The sequence below is a fragment of the Microtus ochrogaster genome, chromosome 5 (genome assembly GCF_000317375.1).
Source record: "Microtus ochrogaster isolate Prairie Vole_2 chromosome 5, MicOch1.0, whole genome shotgun sequence".
In the NCBI taxonomy this organism is placed as follows: domain Eukaryota; kingdom Metazoa; phylum Chordata; class Mammalia; order Rodentia; family Cricetidae; genus Microtus; species Microtus ochrogaster.
The window spans coordinates 83,023,468-83,044,692 of NC_022012.1; the positions used below are offsets into that span (position 1 = coordinate 83,023,468).

Here is a 21,225-nt window from a genome sequence, read left to right on the forward strand (position 1 = left end):
GCCCGGCCGGGTTGTGGAGTTTTAAGTTCTGCCCAGGGAGGGAGCAGGGAAGAGCAAGTCTCCTGTACCCACACCTGGCCCTGATTGTCATCCTTACCAGCTCCCCAGGTGACCTGGGCCACAGTAGGAGTGTTCTCCTTGAGCACTGGTTTTTTCTTTCTTTTGTAGGACAGGGACGATGGGGAGCCACAGACCAAGCAGCTCCGAGAAGAGGAAGAAGAAGATGGGAAGCACAGGTAGGCCTATGGGCTCTGGCCATGCCACACTGCCCTGCACTCCCCACCAGCATTTCCCCAGTGCTGAATTCAGAGCTGGACACCACTCTCTTGGGTGTCTTGTTCAGACCTGAAAAGATCAACTCTATCACTAGTTAGGACTGTCCCTATATATTCTGTATATGTCCCTATATATAAGATTTTTTCGTTTACTGTCTAGTTCAATTTTGGTTCTCAACCTTCTTAACACTGTGAATCTTTAATCCAGTTCCTCATGTTGTGGTGATCTCCCAACCATAAAATTATTTTTATTGCTACTTCATAACTGTAATTTTGCTACTTTACAAATTATAATGCAAAATGCAAATATCTGTAATTGCTGGTGGACTTAGGTGACCCCTGTGAAAGGATCGGTCAACCCCAAACAACCCACAAGCAACCCAGAGGTTGAGAAATCTGGTCTAGCTCTTAGCTTGTATTACATTCTAACTGTATATTACATCTTTTAGTCTTGTCACTTTTAGCTTGTAAAGCTCTGGGCCACGTGGTCTACTCACATCTGCCTTTCCAGCCTGGATTTACCCTGTTTGTTTGTTTGTTGGCACAGGGGCTTCTATAGTCCCAGCTGGTCTCAGCTGTGTAGCCGAGGCAGGTCATAAACTCCCGATCCTTCTGTTTTCCCTTCCAGGTGCCGGGATTGCAGGTGTGCACCACCCTTCCCAGCTTGGAATCACTCTGTGACACTAGTTTACACGTGGAGCTTAGCTTAGAGGCCACTTTTTCCTTCTTTTTGTTGTACTTCCCTTATAGTTAGAACATTTTTCTTGCTTTGTGAAATACTGTTGTCTGGTTGAACTGGTTTGACTATGCTCAACCTATGTGGGGGCTTGGCCAGCCTTCTCTCATGGTGGCAGGCATGAGGTCTTTCTTCATCTTTCAGAAAGATGCAGGGAATTCTGCAGGAACCAGCATGTAGAGGAGGGAATAGCTTTGAAGCTGATCTTCCATGGCAGAACAGCCTAATGTCCCAGAAGTCATGTTCACCCTGTCCTGCTCAGTTCTCAGCTAGGATATGGCTGTGGTTAGACTTTGCATCTTTATAAGTAGATGGCTTGGATTTCCTCTGTCCTGGCCAGCGTTTTTTTTGTGCACAGGTCCTGCTGCTCAGAAGGTAGGCCTTGGTATAGAAGGTAGGATGGCCCTGTGGGGAGGCAGAGCTCCCCAGAGGAAGTTGGACTGTCAATACTGGAACAAGCCTCGCTGGGGTGAAGGAATGTCTCCGAGAGCAGGCCCTCTTCTCTGTCTTCATCTCCTACAGCAATCAGGAAGCCTTTCATTTTGTCTTCTTGACAATCCTTCAAGGTCTTTGCCATCTCTCTTGGGTTCAGAATACGGCCACATCACAAGAGCCTTGTGATGGTGGTCTTCTCCACACTGAGCTATGTGGTTTTGAGAGCCCTTAGCACCTTGGGGCGTCTTTGCCAAGTGCTCCCAGACTTGTATGATTTGGGGGTAGATACCTACATGGTCTCCCTCATTCTTAGTCATGGGTTCTCAGTTGCTGGCTGGAGCCTTGAGTCTTTCTTCTGGGCTGCCTCTGATAACACTAGATAGTCTCCCTTCATCTCCGTCCTTGCTGAGAAAGAAGGGTCACTGGTGAGTGGTAAGCGGGTCAGTTAGCATGAGACTCTGCTGTTAGACCGTCACGCTGCTGAATCTCAGAGGTGGTGCTGCAGTAAAGCAAAGGCAAGTTCAGAATTGAGACTAAATATAGAAATGATACATGCATGCATGCTATTCAGTCTGAGGCAACTTCACAGCCTATCTGCAGGGTGCTATGTGGGGTGCTACCGTAGACACCTGGGAGGCAGCAGTAGGTGATGGTGTACTCTAAAGGGACACAGGCTGTTTAGAAGAGGAAGTGTGATAAGCTGCTAGGTACCGTGAAAAAACAGTGTGAACACGGGGGGAGAGATGGTGTGGATTAACACTAGTGAAGAGGCAAGGAAACTGAGTCCAAGATGGCTTTAGCTGTTTGTAAGTGTGGTTTTATTTTTAAACAAAGATCAAAGGGGAGGGGCAGCCCATCTCACTGTACAGAGAAGTGGCTTTTCTTGACTGAAGGAGGGTGAGCACATGTGTTATGACCCTCTACCCTAACCGAGAAAGAAGAGGCGGGAGTGCTTAGTTCCAGGCTCCTGTGGGTAAAAGGTCCACCCTGTGAGGCCAGATCAAGGCCCCGCTCACTCGCTAGGTTTGCAGAGGTTGTGCGTGTTAGAGCACTGGACGTCTGTCCTTTTGTCCTGACAGCTAAGGACCAAGCTTGAGCTCATTGTGATCGTGTTCTGCTTAGTGAATACCGTGCTGCTCGTCTGACTTGGGAATGGGGGGCAGTGGTTAGCAAGGAATTGCACTTTCCTTTGCGGCTCCCAGAGAAAAGCAGACCCTTAGGTCTCGAATGCCTTCAGAGAGCACAGGGCTTGACCCAGGAAGGCAAGCTTGGGTCTTAGCCAGAGTAACAGGAGCCAGACCCTTGGCCTTGGCCCTAGACTACCGTGTTCGGGGCCTGAGCCTGTACTCGAGGCTGAAAGGGGCTCCAGCAGAGGCCTGTGGATTCCAGCAGACCAGATAGCCACAGTCTCTTTGGGGAGAAAGGGTGATCCTCAGCTTCATTGGAGGGCTGGCCTCTGAGACTGATCACTAGTGAACACGTTAACTTCTTGGGCCCCTTGGAAGTGAACAGTCTGCTTCTGTCCAGGTGAGCTGGAGGGCAAGCCTGGGGGACAGTATCCCTGGGTGTCCTTAAGTGTATCCCTAAGTGTCTGCTTAGGCTCTCTTCAGCTGAGGGACAGGACAAGGCCTTGTGGAGAGTGTGCCTTGAGTTAGACATGGAATTCAGAGGGTAGAATTTGGGTAGTTGGGCCCAGAGTCCTGAACCTGCACTATGAGAGGGTGGGTAGCGCAAGCCCTGGCTGGGCAGGCATAGCTCGCTCTTCAACGCTTAGGATCTTTACTCGTGCGCTGTGGCCCCAGGTTTACACGCTGTCATGGAGGTCCACCCTGGGAATGATGCTGAAGGACTCAGGTTCTGCGCCTGAGCTCCAGGCTGGATGTACAAGGCTGAGCTGTGCCTGGCACCTCCTCACGCAGACTCTCTCAGTGAGAAGGCCGTCTCTCTCTCACCTTCCTCCCTCACTGCTCTTTCTTCCTAACCCGGGCCTCCTCCTCAGCCATTCCATCACACACTGCCACCCAGCTCTGAACTCTGACCACCGGATGACCCCAGGGACCTGCTGTCTGTGAGCACCTGTGTGCTGGCAAGAGCACAAGATCCGCCTGGCCCAGTTCCCCTGCAGTTCACTTGGCACTGCTTGCCCAGGTCTGCTTGCCTTGACACTGCACAGACACTTGGCTCGTGGCCATTTCAGGTGATTCATATAATTAGATCATCATGCACTTTAAAAAAAATTTTTTTTCAGCAATAGGCCCTGAAAGAGTAGGACCCCAGCAGATAGAGTGGACTTGGGGTCAGGGCCTGCAAATTACTAGTTCTTTGACCCTGGGGTGAGTCCCATTGCCTCATTGAGCCTCTGTATCGTCAGCTGAACAACCGGGAATGAAAGAAAACTGATGGGGAACTAACACCAGTGTGGGGCTCTGAAGAGCAAGAAGACACTTGGAGGCCCTCCCTCCCAACAGGGTTACCTACAAACACAGCTCAAATCTGCTTAACCCTTAGAGAACACATGTGCTAACGTTACGGCTAGGACAGTCCTGGGGAAACAGCGAGGTGGGTGCATGGGAGTAGAAGTGAGCATGTGTGGCCCAGAGAGGAAGGGGTAGGGGCTGGAGCAGATCTTCACTTGCTCAGTAGATTATTTAGTCCTGGAAGTAAGCCATGTGGCCTCATTCCACAGCTAGAAACATTGCAAGGCCAGGGTTATGAAGCTGAGGAGCACTGGGGCAGGTACTCTAGGGTCTCTGTCCTCACTTCCTGAGCCAGTTTGGTGTTCATGGCCTGCCCATAGGTGGACTCCTAGCTCAAGTCGCTGCTCAGTCACCCCATAAGACTTTTCCAGAATTGTTTTGGCTGTTCTAGTCCTTTCTTTCCTTATAAACTTAACAGTCTAGCTGGACGTTGGTGGCTCACACCCAGCATTCCAGCACTTGCAAGGGCTGAGGCAGAAGGATTGTTGTGGCTACAGTATGATACTGTCTCTGAGTTCTTCTCTGCTCCTGCCCCCTACAAGCAGCTTGTGGATGTCTACAAAGAAAAGAAAACAACTTGCTGGCATTTTTTATTAGAATTTCGTTGACTCAGTGGATCAAAAATTCTTTTTATTTCTTTTCTAGAATAACTCTTGTCTAATCCCCCCTACAAACAAACCTCTAGCAGGAAAGAGTGAACCCCAAGGTCATCAGGCTCAGGCCAGGCTTGTGGGGGCAGTGGGGGGGCGCCTCTGGCCCCCAGAGGTCACTGTGCTTTCTCTCCTGTCCCAGCCAGCCTCCTTGTGGCTAACCCTGCTGGGACATCTGGGGTTTAACATGGAGGCAGTCATCCCCAGGGCCCCTACTTACTGCAGAGGTTTTGCTGGAAAACTGGCCTGAAAAAAGTGGTCTCTTGTCAGCTACCTTTGCTTCCTGAAGGCAAGCCCTCCCTGCTAGGCGCCTCCAGGCTCCACCTTGTAGAGGGTCTGTTGCAGTGGTTCCTAACCTGTGGGTCATGAACCCATTGGGGAAGGGGTGTCAAAGACCCTTTCACTGAGGTCATATATCAGATATTTCCTTACAGTTCATAAATAGTAGCAGTAGTCATGAAGTAGCAGTTGAAATAATTTTATGGCTAGGTCACCACAACATGAGGAACTGTATTAAAGGGTCACAGCATTAGGAAGGTTGAGAACCGTTGGTCTATGAAGTAGGATAGGGGAGGCACAAAATACTATATCTGACACAGGAGTACACCATGCCGAATGCCTAAACAAGTAAGTCCCAACAGCTTCCCAGCACCTTTGGATTCTGGTCCTTGTTGGATGCTGTGCTAGGACTCAAATCCCCGGCTCTGCTCCCTCTACCGTTGAACTGTATTCCCCACCCCTGGATTCAGGTCCCTAGATCCAACAGACCTCACTGGTTTTCCCCTTGGAGTTAGTGATCCACATTAGGGAGGACACTAGCCCGCTGCTCTGCCTTCCCCAGGGTGGAAAAGGTGGTCCCCAGTTCCATGTGTGTTTGACTCTTGAAGACAGTGATCCTGCCCTGCTGAGACCCAGCCCCAGGCTAGGTGCCTTTAGTCTGGCAAATGCTTTTGCATGTCAGTCCCAGGGTCCTTGCACCAAGGTGTGTCTTGGTGACCACAAGGGCTACTCCCACCTTCAGACTACAGGTACCCTGTCACTAGGCAATGGGATGGCTCTGGTTCTCTTCTCTCACCAAAGCTACAACCTGGAAACAGCATGCAGTATCCCATTTTCTGACTTAATTCTCAGGAGCAGGCTGGGAATTGGGAAGAATAAATTAAGAAAGGACTTGTTTAAGACCAGCGGTGAATCTGACTCACCTGTGACCTGCAGTGGGCATGTGTAGGAAGAGTGTGGGAGCTTCGCTGGGGCCTTCCCTTTCTGTTCGGAAAAAAAAAAAAAAATCCTATCTTATGTGTCACGATCTTCGGTGTTTTCAGAGTCGCTGAGATCTTCTGGCCTCTCCTGCTGGGTGTGGTGTATAGGTGGGGTAACCGCAGTCAGGCAGGTGAAGTCACTTGGCTAAAACCTCCCAACTGAAAGGCAGTAGGACTGACTCTGGGCCCCTCCCTGCATCCTATCTCATGCATAGGGTGGGAACAGTGAGCTCATGCAGGCTTCTGTGTCACCAGTGAGAAAATGAAGCCGCCCTGCCCTCTGCCTAGTCCCCATGTTGGACATGATCCTGCCCCGCCCTCTTGACTTTCAGTGCTACTCCGCATAGCAACAAATCCAGACCCTGTTCCGCATCCTCTTGGTTCAGGTCAAGGGTGGACTAAAGGATGCAACAGTCCTATAAAGAATCAGTCATCAGTCAGGCATCTGCAGGCCAGGGCAGCCTGCTGGGTGAGCACCACTTCCTCCCGCAGTGTTCTGTGGAGTAAGGAGCACTGGACTTTGCAGGTTTTTCCTTGTATTCCTGTTGCCTAACTTCTTTTAGGGGAGACCTGATTAAACAGATAAGGCACCAGTGACAACAGAGCAAGTGTTCAATCCTAGCCCAGCGTGCTGAACCTGCCCCTTTGTTGGACTTACTTAGATAAGAATGTGGGTGAGAGAGTACTTAAAGGAGCCTGGGTGACCCCACAACAATTGTGTCACTGACTAGGCCCACCCCAGCATGGTGGCCTCCCCATAGCTGCACAGATGAAGTTTCCCATCCACCTTTTGTGCACTGTAGCACTATCAGGACTGTGTGCTGCTGGCCGGAGTATATCCAGCTGGGAGGGGACTCAGGAAGTGTTGTTTGGACTCTCAGGTGAGAGAATAGTGACCCTCCCCATGAGGACCATCAACAGGTACCATCTTAAGGGCTTCTTGGGGGTAGTCACAACTGCTCTGCTTAAGATATAATGGCTGTTATGGGAGACAGCATATCCACAATAGCTCCAACCATCTGGGCTTCAAGTAGCCCTTGTGCCAGCTCTCATCTGTGAGCCCTCTGCAAAATAAGCCCTCAACCTTATTTCTCTTCATCTTTGTCTTCATCTTCCTCCTCCTCCTCTTCCTCCTTCTTTTTGTTTGTTTGTTTGTTAGCTTTTTGTTTTGGAGATGTTCTGGAACTTGCTGTGTTTAGTCCTAGACCAGGCTGGTCTTGAACTCAGAGATTGCCTGCCTCTGCCTCCCACATCCAGCCTTATTTCTCCTCTTAAATTTAAATATATGTGTGTGTGTTCTCTCTCTCTCTCTCTCTCTCTCTCTCTCTCTCTCTCTCTCTCGCTTTGTTTTGGGGTTTTTGAGACATTTCGTAGCCTTGGCTTGTTCTTGCTATGTAATCACAGTGACCTCAGACTCCAAGAGTCCTCTTGTGTGAACTTACAGGTGTGTGCCATCTTACCTGGATTTAAATTTAAATTGCTGTTCAAGTATACATACAATTTTTTTAATTGTAGAAAATACAGATTAATGGGCAACTTATCGCGTCTCTCAATACAAAAGGGCTGAGTATGTAGCTTAGTGAGCTCTTACATAGCCAAGCTGTAGTTTGATCCCAGCACTGAAAAATAAAGAGAAGGACAGATTGATACATTTGTGCATATCCTATTGTTTTATAAATGTTTATATAGAATATTTTGACTATTGATACAGAAAAATAAATTTCCTATAATGCCTTAATACTTCTAAGTACTGATTTATTTGTTAGCCCTTGATTTTAATATATCTGCTGTTTCAGAGAAACTATGAATGTATAAATGCGTGTGTCTGGGGATCAGACTTTATACTATCCTGTTAGGTAAGAAGACTCTCACTGAACAACATCTCCAACCTGTTTTTCTTTTTTTTTTAAGATTTATTTTTATTTTATGTGATGAAGATTTTGCCTACATACATGTATATATGTATATGCACCACATGCATGCAGTTCCAAGAAGGTCAGACGAGGACTTCAGATTCTCCTAGAACTGGAGTTACAACAGTTGTGGGTGCTGGGAACCAAGCCTGGGTCTTCTGTAAGGGTGGCAAGTGTTCTTATCCACTAACCCATCTCTTGTACCTCTTTCTAATTCTTTTTTTTTTTTTAAGATTTATTTATTTTGTATACAATGTTCTGTCTGCATGTCTGCCTACACTCCAGATCTCATTACAGATGGTTATGAGCCACCATGTGGTTGCTGGGAATTGAACTCAGGACCTCTGGAAGGAAAGTCAGTGCTCCTAACCTCTGAGCCATATCTCCAGCCCTCTTTCTAATTCTTTAAATACCCGTTAGCTGTGGGCTTTCAGTGAGATGGGTAGAGGATTCAGCTAGTCAGTGAGAGAATGAGGGTGGGGTTCTGTATGGTGGTGCTCACTGGGCAGAGTCTGGCTGAACCAGTGACTAGCCTGGAATAGCTGCTGGCTCTTTATAAACCATCCTTGAGTACGGTGTGCACACCTGTAATCCTAGCACTCAGGGGGCTAAGGCAGAAGGTTGGGAGATTTCAAAGCCTGTAATTTGGGAAGACAGCTGTAGGCTGTCTCCTCTGCCTAGGAGTGACAGACACCACCACTGGCTCTTGTAAAGTTCCATTGCCTATCATGTAGCCACTTAATGTTCTGAAGGAAAGCAATAAGCACCAGTGGCAGAAAACATCCCTTTGTTTCTTGTTTGCTGTGTCCATGTTCTGCTCTCATCTTGTATGTCACCTGTTCTGATTTTGGGGGGCCCTTTACAAGCGGCACTGTGATCACACCATCCTGAACTGGTCCCCTTCTCTGGGAGGGTGGTGGTCTGCCTCCCAGCTGTTGCTTCTATTGCTTCCAGACACATCTGTGGAGGACATTTTGTTCCACTTGCCACTGTGGATTACTGTTTGAATAGTGACCTTCCTAGGGTGGGATCGTGGGTCAAGGGTTTGGATACTCTCAGTCAGCCTTGAGAGTACTATCTAAGATCGTTGCCTCTGCCTGTATTTCTGTGGTTCAGCAGGGTCTGTGGTCTCCAAGGCTTTGTTATTTATTTATATAGAGATGGGTGTGAGGGGGCCTTGGAGCTGGGGGTGTCTCTATACTTTAGAGATTAAAAACGAGAGCCTTGAAGCTGGAGAGATGGCGCAGCAGGTCAGAGCACTTGTTGCTTTTCCGGGTGACTGGAGTTCTGTCCCCAGCACTTAGGCCGAGAAACTCACAACCCTCTGTAACTTCTGCTCTCGGTGTCCAAGCGCGATCCTCTGACTCCTGAAGACATCCTCACTTACATTACATACATTCACATGCACGCGCACACACACACACACACACACATTCAGCGTGTGCGTGTGCACGCACATACATACACACACACACAAGTTAAATTTTTTTTTTTTTTTAACGAAAGCTTTCTGTGGTCTGAATTGCTCTGTTGTCTCTGGGCATTGCTGACCTCTGGAACCCTGCAGGCTCATCCAGGCTTTGCCGTTCCTATTACCATTTCTATTACTTTCTATTATTGTGAGCAGAAATTTATCCTGTTTCTTACTGGCTTCTGAGGGGAACTGGATGATAAGGGGGACCAAGGTGGCCTACTGAGGGCAGCCTTGACCTGTAAGCTTGCCATGAGGATTGGCTGACCCCGTCTTGGCCTCCTTCTACAAGGGTCATGGCAGTGGGTAAGTGTGAAGTACCCTCAGGACCTGTGGGGAGAGAAGAGGGACTAATGCCCAACGGTAGGCAGAAAGCATGGATGCTTGTTTGCCAATGGTAAGATTGGATCAGGTACATAATCTCAAAGTTTCCTTTCATTTTTGAGTTTACAGTCTACAAAGAACATTGACCTTCTCTAACTGCTTTCTGGCACATAGGAAGCTGTGAAAATAAAACACCCTGGGGTGTTTTAGGAGTGATTTCCCTTGAATCTCCAGGCTAGCCCCTGCAACTGGCCTGGAGGAAGAGCTTGCTGTGGTCACTGAGCCTGCCTTAGCACCATTCAGATCTTCTAGATACCGGGGGAGGAGATAGAGAAAGTGGATACAAATGCTGCCTGTTTTAGAAATGGACTCGATAGCTTGGACATTGCCCTGTGGCTTGGCCATAAAGATTTGTAGACATTACTTAGAAGTAGGCCGTTGTGACCTAGCCACATTCCTACTTTGTATCTATGGGATACAGTGGCTTCTTAACTTACTTCCTTCTGGTTGTACTCTTCCTTGGTTATTAAGTGCCTCTTAAAAGGTAAAGCTCTTCCCCAAGCACCCCATGGATTCCTTTTTCCTCCTGGAGGCAGCATAGGCTGAGTGCCAGAGCTTGTCGGGCAGAGCCTAAAGCCACATGGGTATAGCATGGCTACCACTGTGAAGGGAGGGGAACACATGTAGGGCAAAGAGGAACTCAGAGAGGAGGTGGTTAGTGTCACCTTAGGGTAGGGACATTAGGGGAAGGAGCTAGAGACCAAGGGGGGTTGTTAAGGGAGACTTGAACCATGTGAAACTTAGGGAAACTTAGGCTTAGGGGAAGAACCAGAACCCCTGGACCAGAGAGAGTGGAGAGGCACTGGGGTGGCCTTTTTGTCTGTTTTGCCTGTAGGGAAATTATCAAGGCTCAGCTCAGGCACAGGCTGCCAAAGGAGAGGGGCCTTGTGGGAAGTTGAGTGCATGTGGCGCAGGGACGTTAGAAGCTCGGGGCTCACTGGTCTCTTGCCGTGCACCTCAAACCGACTGCTGTGGACCGTCCCTGCCATGGTCCGCCGTCCTGGACCAGCCTCACCTCACTCCTGCTGCCTCTTCCTTTCTTGTGTCCTGTAATCCGCTTACTTGGCTGGTTGTCTAAAGTAACCAGGTTACTGATTACTTCAGAAATTTTGGAAATTATAGAAAAGCAAGAATAGTTTTAAGAATCTCACACAGATGTAAGCATGTGATCCTGTGCATTTCCCATCCCACAGGCAGCCCTCCTTTGCAGCCGTCCTTCCCAGTGCTGATGGAATGACCGACCTCAGTACTGCAGCTCTCTGGGTACAGCTTTAGACATTGCTCTGAGGGATTCTTGCGTTTCAGCATTGGAATAGATTAAAGGAATACCAGGAAATACCCCCCTCCCCTTTCCTGGCTTCTAAGTTGAGAGTCACTTCTAGGGCTGGCAACTTAGCTCTCTCCATGGGTAGAGCATTGCTGGGTAGACACATCCTTCCCAGTAGATCTATCTCTACACACCATTATCCCTTACACCGTTGGCCAGTTTATAGCCTTCCTTTACTTTGCTCTTTGTGTGGTGTGTCTTGGCATTCATTCTAAAAAGGCCATAGAGAGTATCCTCATTGTTCCTTTGACCTTGTGACATTCTTCCATTGGTCCAGTGTGGGGATCTGAGGAAGCTTTAAGAGAATGTGTAAAGAGCCAGTGAAGCTCAGATTGTTGACATGGGTGTGACCATGGCAAGGATCAAAGCCTCAGACCCATAGGCATGGCAGAGCCTTCTCCAGGTGAGGCTGAGAGGGATAGCAAAGCTTTTCTCTGATCCCAACTGGGACTACAAATGTAGGCAGCTGTATACAAACTAGGAGCTGCAGCTCCCTCCTCCCTGATGTCTACAGCAGCCCCACCTCACTAGCTCACTGCTCCCCACCAGCTGTGCGCAATAAGCACACAGGTTCTAGGCTGTGCAGTGCGAGTATGCACAGTCCACCTTTCCCAGCTTTTCTGTGTCTGTCCTTCCTTCATTCCCTGATACCCCTAGTCAGGTCACACCCCGGTTATATGGGACATGGCAGCACAGAGCCAGGATTTGTGTGACACACTTCCTCCCCTAGAAGCGGAGGTGGCTCCAGCAAGGGGCTCTAACAGGACTCTGGCTTCTTCTGTTCTCTTCAAACAGAGGCTGGCTCTCCTCTGGCCTGGCTCTCCCACACCTTTACCTTCTGCTACGTGAAAGCTGGGATTTGGGGATCACCCCACACTTCCTGTGAACTCTTGCCCTGATAATTTGTCTCAGGAGTAGGAAGGATCCATGGAGCTGGACCCATCTTCTCCTTTTCCTGTGCAGGCTCCAGTCCTAGGCAGCTTCATACCCAGGTCCCAGCAGAAAGGGCTGTGGTGACCAGGAAGATAAGCCCGGCTCCTACTGGCCCAGTTTCCAGAGCTCACTAACTGGTAGCAAGCTGGTGGAGACTAGGCAAACGGGAGCCGCGCACGGGTAGAAAGGGGAAGGAGGCCCTAAGAGGCCCTTTGATTGTCCTCAGCTCCTAGGAAAGTGTCCTGGTGACCCTGCTACCCTGTGGGCAGCACAAAGACCATTTTCTGTCTGCTGCGTTCGCCAGCTGGGAGGGATACTAAGAGGCCTCAGCAGGCCAGGCCTATGTGTGCTGGGTGGCCTGTTGCCAGCTGCATACAAGGCTTTGTCCCTTGTGCTGTGGGTTTCCTTTGTTTTTGTCCCGCCAGGTGGAGCTCTCAGGGCCAAAGAGCTTCTGAGCAGAAGCATGGAGATGAGATGTCTGTTCTAGAGGACTCTGCTGTAGTCAGTTAGGATGACTTCAGCCTTTCACACCCGACCTCTGGGCATCCACGTGGATACTAATGGTTTTCCATGTCTCAAAAGCATCAAAACCAAGATTTGGGCCCAGGTCACACTATTAAGATCCAGGACTAGACCCCCACCCCCTTTCCCCAGCAGCTACTTATTCTACGGAGGGGCAAGGGAGTCAGAACCAGCAGTTGGCTCCCATGATCCCCAGAAGAATGGCCTCCCCGTGTGAGTGCAGGCAGCTCAGCATTTCCTGGCCCACTAAGAAAGTGGTAGGTGGTGGCTCGCCTTGCTAATCTGGGGGGCACGTGGTCCCACCAAACCCAGTCTTTAGAAAGAAGGTTGCTCAGCTGTCAAAGGAACTTGCTTTTGGAGAGCCTGGTCTGGCATTTTACCTGTTGTTCCTTTTCTGTCACCTACTCTGTTAATGTAGTCTCCATCCCGTGCCCTTTTGTGTGTGTGTGTGTGTGTGTGTGTGTGTGTGTGTGTGTGTGTGTCTTTCCTAGGGAGGACAGCATGCTTTCTTAACAAGTGTCCTAAAAAGTAGTTTATTAAAATGTAGTAGTTGTCTTCTATTTCCTGTCCCATGTAAGCCTCAGGACATTCAGGTACCATGCCCTTTGGACTAGCCTCTTGTATTATATTTTATTTGTTTGAGATATAATCTCACTTTGTAGCCCAGGCTAGCCTTGAACCCACAATCCATCCTTCTCTTACTAAGTCCTGGGATTATAGGTGAACAAGATCACACCTGCTTTATATTTTAATTTTGCTTTGCTTTGCTCTACTTTGGCAGGGTGGGGGTTGTTTGTTCTGTTTAAGAAAGGGGTCTTGCTGTATTGCTGAGACTTGCTAGAATTCATCTTCCCACCTCAGCCTGCTAAATGTTGAGATTACAGGCCTGCACCTCCATGCCCACACTTCATTGCCTGTGTTTCTGTTCCTCCTTGTTCCCAGTGAACCGTGGGTGTTATGCACAGTAATTCTGGAGTCATCTGAGGTTCTGGATTGCTCCTTTTCCTCCGGAGAGAATTTATGTCCTTCTCACCAGCAGCTGCTCTAGCAGTTCCCTGACCCACCCTTTGGAGACCGATGGAGTTCCAGTTCCATTGCATGCCCTGCTGAGGGGAGACCCACCTGCCCTGGTGTCTTTCAGGTTGCTTCTAGCTCTGGCAGAGTCACGTGCTGTGGGTCCACCCATTCTTAGGATGGGGTCACAACGAGAAGCCCACCCAGGGCTTTGCCAGGGCCCTGCTCGTTCTTGGCCCCACTACGTTCTTCCGTCTCCCACCTGAGATTGCAGCAGGAAGCTCATCTTTGCAGACCCCACTTAAGAGATGCCCGTGGCAGGGAGGCCCTTGTCCTGCAGTTCTTATCTCTGCCTGCAGCTCCTGCAATCCTGTCACCTTGGCGCTTCTCCAAGGCCAGTCAGTAGGTGTTTAAACTGGGTCTCCAGTCAGGTTTGTTAAGTTGTTTGTGGAAAAGGGAATTAAATCTTAGAAAAGTCTCCAGCACAGCCCAGTGCTCCTTCCCTGAGACTCCTGCCCTTGGCAGTGGGCCAGGGCAGCTAGTCAGTCTGCCTAAAGAGGGCCTCTTCCTTCGCCCTCATAGTGAGTCAGGTGAGGGCTTGAACCCAGCTTGATGGAGTCAGGCACACAGCACAGCCTCCATAGTCATTGACGTGGAATCCGAGGCCCCGAATGGGTCCTCTCACAGTGAAGGCCTAGATTGACTGCTCTCGAGTGGTGCATGTCCACACACTCAGGGCTTACTCCACGACTGGAGCTGGGAAGTAGGCACAGGGCTGCAGCTCTCTTTCTGCTGTGACTTTTCCCTCCCGTCCTGGGCACCCCATCAGCCCGGTGACCTCCTGAAGACCTGGGGCTGCAGATGGAGCTTCTTGCTGCAGACTCCCTTCTTCTGACTAATCATGGAACCTGGACCTAGTTGTGGGGTTTGGGGTTTTTGTTTCCTTCCTTTCAGTAATCCATGCCATTTTTTTTTCCCACACCCAGTTTCTCTTCCTCTTTTTCCCCACCCCATAGTGAACTAAAGCCATGGTAGCAAATAGGCTCCGCTCTCTCACTGTGTGCCTCAGTGACCTGCTGCTTACCGCAGGCTTGAGCAGGCATAGGAACAGGGACAGGGTACCCCTGCGAGTGTGGGATGGGTCTTGTGGTACTCCTCAGGGCCTTGGCAGGAGGGAGGAAGTGGTATGTTGGTATGTGAGCTAGGAGCAGGGCACAGGTGAAGCTCCAAGTTCACAGCGTTGTCCTTAGTTGTGTGACCACAGGTGTTATGCTCCTCACTGTAGAATGGCTTGCCCTTTCTGGGACCTAGGCAGAGGTCTCACAGTTGGAAGGCTGTCTGAAAACCCAGAACTTTCTGTGGGGCCAGAGTTCAAGGCCCCACAATAGAGTGGGGAAAACAGGCATTAATTCTGTGCCTCTCTGGCCTAGGGGTCTGTCTGCTATCTACATCTCCCCATCACTAAGCTCAGAGGCCCCATTGGAATTCTCACTTTGCTGTCCTGTGGGGTAGCCAGGGCCCCCTCTTCCTAGGGACAGTACTCTGTATGTGTTTGGGGCTTGATGAGCTGCTGAACTGGGAGGTGGCCTGCAGAGAGATAAAAGGCCTGGGTTTGGGCTCCTGCTGGGTGATTCTGGCCCCTGAGACTCCACACCCCTAGGTTCGGGTTTCCCTAACTGCATTCAAAAGACCTTTCAGGGCATGAGCTTCCTAGGTCTCACCAGCATGCAAAGTGAACCATGGCTTCCCATCCTTGTGTTTATTGTGCCTGTCCCCATGGCATTTGTGGGCCACTGTCATGAGGTGTGGAGGGGATCAACCTAGTGTCTTCTGCAGTCTGGTCCCATCCACTATAGCCTCAGCCCAGAAGCCACCCCTGGAATCTTTGTCTATCATACTGCCTTTGTTTGTCACACACACACATATTTAGGTCACTCAGCCACACGCCCTTGGCCCAGTACACACAAGACCCTTTCCACTAAAGGTGCTAGACTATGTGACATACCCTGGCTCTAGGACATGAAGGCTCTGCCAAAGATGGCTGGGCTTGCAGCGCTAGTGTGGAAGGCTCTCTCTTTTAGGAGTGACTCGACCCACGAGCTTTGGCATAACCTTGTTCTCAGATGTGCAGTCACTGCTGTGTGACCCCAGGACAATGGCATAGTCTCTGACCCTTAGCCCCCATAACTGTCGAATCGTAATTTCAAAGAGTAGTTCAGGAGATACTAGTGAATGTTCCTAGTCATCCTGGCCCCAGCTCCTGGAATATGGGGGGGTGGCCGGCCCTCTCTAGATAAATAGGAGGAGCACTAGAACTTGTAAGCTGTGGGAAGCAAATGAGCAGCACCCACCCCAACCACTGCTGAACTGAAGGACTGCTGTGCTCCACTCTCACAGGGGTCTCAGGCTTCGCAACTATGTCCCGGAGGATGAGGACCTGAAGAGGAGGAGGGTCCCCCAGGCCAAACCAGTTGCAGGTATGTGGGCTGCCCTTTCCTCCCTATGTCTTGTCAACCTCAGAGAAGGGCTGCCTGTCCCGGAGACAGGGCTCCTGGGACACTCGCAAACCTCAGTGCCCACAAAGGGGCCATGAGGGCAGGAAAGAGGCCCCTTGCACTTCCCATCCTGGAGGGATGACGAGTAGAAGTGACCTGGGGTCCTGTGCCCCTGGGGAGAGGAGCAGAATAAGAGACCCCAAAAGAAGCTGGTTAGACACTCGAACAGCCAGCAGCATCACAAAGGCCAGCGAGGGGCTCAGCTCAGGTTTTGCTGCTGCCATAATGCAGGGTGAGAGCCTGGTCACAGCAGCAGAATCCTCCTTTGTCCTGAAGCCTCTGCTTGTGTCTGGTTGGTTTAAGACAGGCTCTCACGGGGAGCTCACAGATCCACCTCATCAGAAACTCAGACGTTTCCATTTGTTTCTTGCTGGTCCACTTCTCACCCGGCAGAGCGGTGGCAGGGTGTGAGAGGGATGAGGAACTGCCCCTTCCCTCCGCCAGGAGGCCACCCAGGACTTCTGTCTGGCAGGAGAACGAAGGGACAGAAGGACATGTCCTTGGTGACAGGGCTGAAGGCAACCCAGTGCCGGTGGTTGTTAGTGTTTCTGGCATCTGTCCTCAGGAGCCACCCAGAGGCCTAATGACTTGGTGGAGGCAGGAGGTGCCTGTCAGTGAGTCCCCGAGGTGGGGTGGGAAGAGAGGCCACCAGACCCTGGCCAGGAGGGACCCAGAGGAAACCCTTATAGCCTTCACTTTTAATGCCACACTTCCCATGTACACAGGAACCTCCCATTCATTCCACTGTTGGGAATCTGAGTTTTGGACCTTGTCCATTTCAGCTGTAGGCCACTGCTGTCCCTTTCTGGGCCGTGAGGTCTGCCTTTAGCCTGGGAAACCAGGTCTCTTCCAGAGTTGGGACTGAGTGGGGGCCTAGGAGAGAGGGAAGAGCAAGAAACTGGGGTTCTTCCCCCTCCCTGGGGCCACTTAGGCTGATCACTGCCGAACAGCAGTTCCTTTCCAGCAGATCTGTGTTGTTCTTGCACCCTCTAGTGGAAGAGAAGGTGAAGGAGCAACTAGAGGCTGCCAAGCCAGAGCCTGTCATTGAGGAAGTGGTGAGTACCTGGGTGGCCCCCTCCCTGGCTGTGTAGCTTCCTCCTCTAGACGGCTCTATTCCCACCCTGCTTCCTTCCTTGCCTGTCTTCATTTTTCCACCTCTGTGCCCTGTCTCTCCACTCCCCTGAGGGTGGGCCTTGATCCTGATGAGTTGTCTCCTGTCTCCCTAGGATCTGGCTAACCTGGCACCCCGGAAACCTGATTGGTAAGTGTTATCCATGCAGGCTCTTTGGGGGATAGTGGTGCTTGTTGCATGTCATAGGCCCCTACTGGGAGGACAGCCAAGGACAGGCAAGGGGAAAAGCAGTGCAGGCCTAGATCTGTACAAATCAGACATACGGGCTAAGCAGAGCATGACTGATGGCAGAGGGGAAGTGCCGCAGAGGGGCCCGCGGTATGAACGCAGCTGTCCCTTCAAGCCTTCTGCAGGGGTGGAAACTCACCTGCTCTGGGGGCCCCGTCTGAGCAGTGCATGCTGTGCTCAGGAGAACACAGTGAAAATGGATGGACAAGCAGACATGGGTTTATATCTCTGTTTTGACTGTAAAATAGGGTACCCAATCTCTTCAGGTCTAGAAGCCTGCAAGGTGTAGGTGGATTTTTCTTTGGGTTGTCAGCTCCCGAAAAATGACATGGAAGTTTATTATTAATTATGAAAGCTCGACCTTAGCTTAGGCTTCTTTCTTACTAGCTCTTACAATTTAGATTAACCCATTTCTACTAATCTATGTGCTGTCATGTGGCTCGTGATTTTTACATCTCCTCCTGCACGTCTTACTTCCTTTGTTCTTCTTCCCTGAGACCTCTCTGTCCCCAGTAGTCCCGCCTAACCTCTTCCAGTCTAACTGTTGGCCGTTCAGCTCTTTGTGAAACCAGCCACAGTGACACATCTTCACACAGTGGAAAGGAACATTCTGCAGTATTTCCCCCTTTTTGTCTAAAAGAAAAGATTTTAACTCAAGCATAATAAAACTATAAACAGTAAGAACAATTATCAGGTAAGAATTACATTTTAATTGTAATTAGTGTCCAATCCATTTGTATTTGGCAAATTCAGAGAAAACACTCCATTATCTATCCTCTCTTGATGAGTCCAAAGTTTTGTACCCAATTTACTTTCTATCATGACTAAGGGACACTATAACTATCTGATAATCCCATCAAAGACCCAAGACCCCTAAATGATGACAAACATCCATAATCCACCAAATGACCAATAACAACCCACTCCACCTTTTGAGAAGGTGAGTGTTGTCTTCTCTAGACTGCTTCCTTTTGTCTGTGGGTGACAGCATCTTTAGGGAACCTGAGAAAGTTGAGATAATGGTCAGGACCTGGGAAAACTAGCCATAACATTTGTTGTCCAGTCTCTGTGCAATGGGAAAGTGCAAGGCTTACCTGAAATCCTGGCTGGAGTAGTCTGTGAGAGGCTGGACCATCTCAGCCAGCATCCTTGAAGCTATAGAACTCTGAGGAAACTGTAACAGAGGCACTCTGAGAAGTTGGTTCAGTTGGGCCACCCTTTTCTTGTTTTTTGTTTGTTTGGTTTTTTTGAGACAGGGTTTCTCTGTAGCTTTAGAGTCTGTCCTGGAACTAGCTCTTGTAGACCAGGCTGGCCTCGAACTCCCAGAGATCCACCTGTCTCTGCCTCCTGAGTGCTGGGATTAAAGGCGTGCATCACCACTGCCCAGCTGGTCACCCCTTTTCATTGGTGTCTGGTCCCCTTGCTCTGAAAACACACAAACTTTCAAGGACATATCTGGGCCATCAGCTCAAAAATATGACCTAGAGACTTATTATTAATTATGGAAGCTTGGCCTTAGCCTAGGCTTGTTTTTAACTAGGTCTTATAACTTAAATTAACCCATTTCTAGTAATATACATGCTGTCACGTTTCTCCTGGCTTTAACCTCTCCTGCATGTCCTGCTTCCTATGTGCCTGGCTGGCGGCTCTGCCTTTCTTCTTCCCTGAGACCTCTCTGTCCCCAGAAGTCCACCTAGCCTCTTCCTGAATGGCTATTGGCCATTCAGCTCTTTATTAAACCAGTCACAGTGACACATCTTCACACAGTGTAAAGGAACTTTCCACAACAGCAAGGCCCTCCGACTGAGCTGAGAAAGGGAGGAAGGTGCTGTAGACTGTAGCATGTGTCTCTGTGCCTCGGGCCAGCGGTCAACGCTGTTCTCTTTGCCTGCAGATTCATGTAGATACAGCACCTACTACAGAGCTTTAATTTGATGAAAGAGGCATGAGGTGTGTGTTGTAGGAACTGCAGAACTAGAGAACTCAGGCTGAATTCATGGGCACATCTGGAGGCCCCAGGAGTGGGAGGGTGGCTGTGGCAGCTGGCTCGGCAAGTTGCTCCCTGATGCTGACTTAGGGTACATAGCAGGCCGTTTTGTCTCAGCCCTCTACCTCAGCTGGGTTTGTAGTGCACGTTCCCTTAGCTTAGTTATTAGCTCAGTGGACCCAGAAAGAATGGTGGCTCTTGAGGACCCAGAAGAGCAGAGAAGTCCATCTTCCCAGGGCAGCCCCTCAGACATCTGAGGATATAAATATTGAAGCGTTGCAGGAAGATCCCAGAGCCACACATGCAAGCCCTTAGCTTCCCAATTCCCCTCTTCCCTGTTCCAGGGATCTCAAGAGAGATGTGGCCAAGAAGCTGGAGAAGCTAGAAAAGCGGACCCAGAGAGCCATCGCAGAGCTGATCCGTAAGCGCTGGCCCGCGGGGTCCTGCCCCCAGGTGGTAACTTAGCACAGGGCCTCTTAACGCTTGTTCACTCTCCATTCAGGTGAACGCCTCAAAGGCCAAGAAGACAGCCTGGCTTCTGCAGTGGACGCCACCACTGGACAAGAGGCCTGTGACTCTGACTGAGCTGTTCTCCATGTCCCATCTGCCCAGCACCCATGTCCTGCGGGAAGATGGTCTTAGGGGTGGGTTTAGGCTGGCCAGTACTTCCGGGTCTCAAGAACTAAGCTAGTCCAGTCAAGTCTCAACCTCTTTGAGATGAGGCCAGCTCGTCCCCAGGGCATCCACCACTGTGAGTGTTTCAGAGCTGAGGTCTGTACATATGTGTGTATATTGAGCTTTTTTTTTAACTTCTGGAAATAGAGACAAGTAAACTCCCATGTGGTAGAGGCCTGTTGTCATTTCCTGTTTGCTAGGTTCTCTGGGTTTGAACTCTTAGAATGTAGAGGTGATGCTCAATGTGCTTATTACCCCTGGGTTGGGCCAGCTTTGTTGAGGCTGGAGGTGTGGGTAGGGGCCAGGGCTGGCCTGCTGGCTCGAAGTCTCTAGTCAGAGTCAGCAATGGTCATCTCAGAACTCTTGGGTCTTCTTAGGACCTCCCAGACCTCCCCCACACCGCCCTAAGCCTTGCAGTAATGTATAGGAACGCTGGAGAGACTCCCATAGAGGTCATCTGGACCGTCCCCCTGTGTGAGAGGGAAGAGGGTGGGCTCCCACAGATTTCCACATAGAAGCACTGATGACTTGAGGCCAGCACACTGCTTCCCCTGATTCTTCCCTGCTCCCAGCAGTGCAGCTCTTTCCTCTTCCAGTCAGAGCTCTAGGTCCCCTGACAGGAGTTCATTCTTTGTAATCCCTGCATTTAAGAGTCTGGGGCAGGAGTTAAAAGACTGCCAGGGCTACACGGTGGGGCCCCAGCTTAGAAAAAAAGAGTCTGTGGGTGTGCACTTGCGTTGTCAGTGTTGGCTTAGTGTGCACAAAGCCCTGGATTCACTGCGGTTACCACGTGAAGCAGGTGTACGTAACACCCTGCACTTGGATGGAGAGCAAGAGGATTGATTGGTTCAGTGTCATCCTCAGCTTCAGAGTGAGTACAGGGCCATCTGGACTATATGAGACTGTCTCAGAAGAGGGAGGAGGAAGAGGCAGTAGGATGGCTCCACAGGTAGAGGATCTTCCCACTGAACCTGATGACCCAGAATCCTATTATGGAGTTGATTCTCCTGCTAATCGTCCTCTGACATCTAAGCTTACAAGGGCATGCAGCTGCTGCTGGTGTGGGGGGTGGGGGGTGGGGGGAGATGTTCCAGAATGCATGGCACACACAAATCTCATTTTAAAAATTTTGGTTTATTGAGACTGGGTTTCTCTGTATAGCCTTGGCTATCCTGGTATTTGCTCTGTAGACCAGGCTGGCCTCCAACTCAGATCCACCTGCTTCTGCCTCCCAAGTGCTGAGACTAAAGGT

The 21,225-nt window shown here is 50.1% G+C and overlaps 1 protein-coding gene across 1 annotated transcript in view; it reads left to right on the forward strand.

The window, feature by feature from the left end:
• The window catches only part of Ccdc12 (coiled-coil domain containing 12), a 53,155-nt gene extending 33,009 nt beyond the window's left edge, over positions 1-20,146 (forward strand). The window contains exons 2-7 of the mRNA XM_026778948.1: positions 169-236; positions 15,794-15,873; positions 16,945-17,006; positions 17,178-17,212; positions 19,643-19,719; positions 19,801-20,146. Coding sequence (XP_026634749.1) covers positions 169-236; positions 15,794-15,873; positions 16,945-17,006; positions 17,178-17,212; positions 19,643-19,719; positions 19,801-19,883 — 405 coding nt within the window. The 3' untranslated portion in view covers positions 19,884-20,146. The remainder of the gene's footprint in view (positions 1-168; positions 237-15,793; positions 15,874-16,944; positions 17,007-17,177; positions 17,213-19,642; positions 19,720-19,800) is intronic.
• The last annotated feature ends 1,079 nt before the right edge of the window (positions 20,147-21,225 follow it).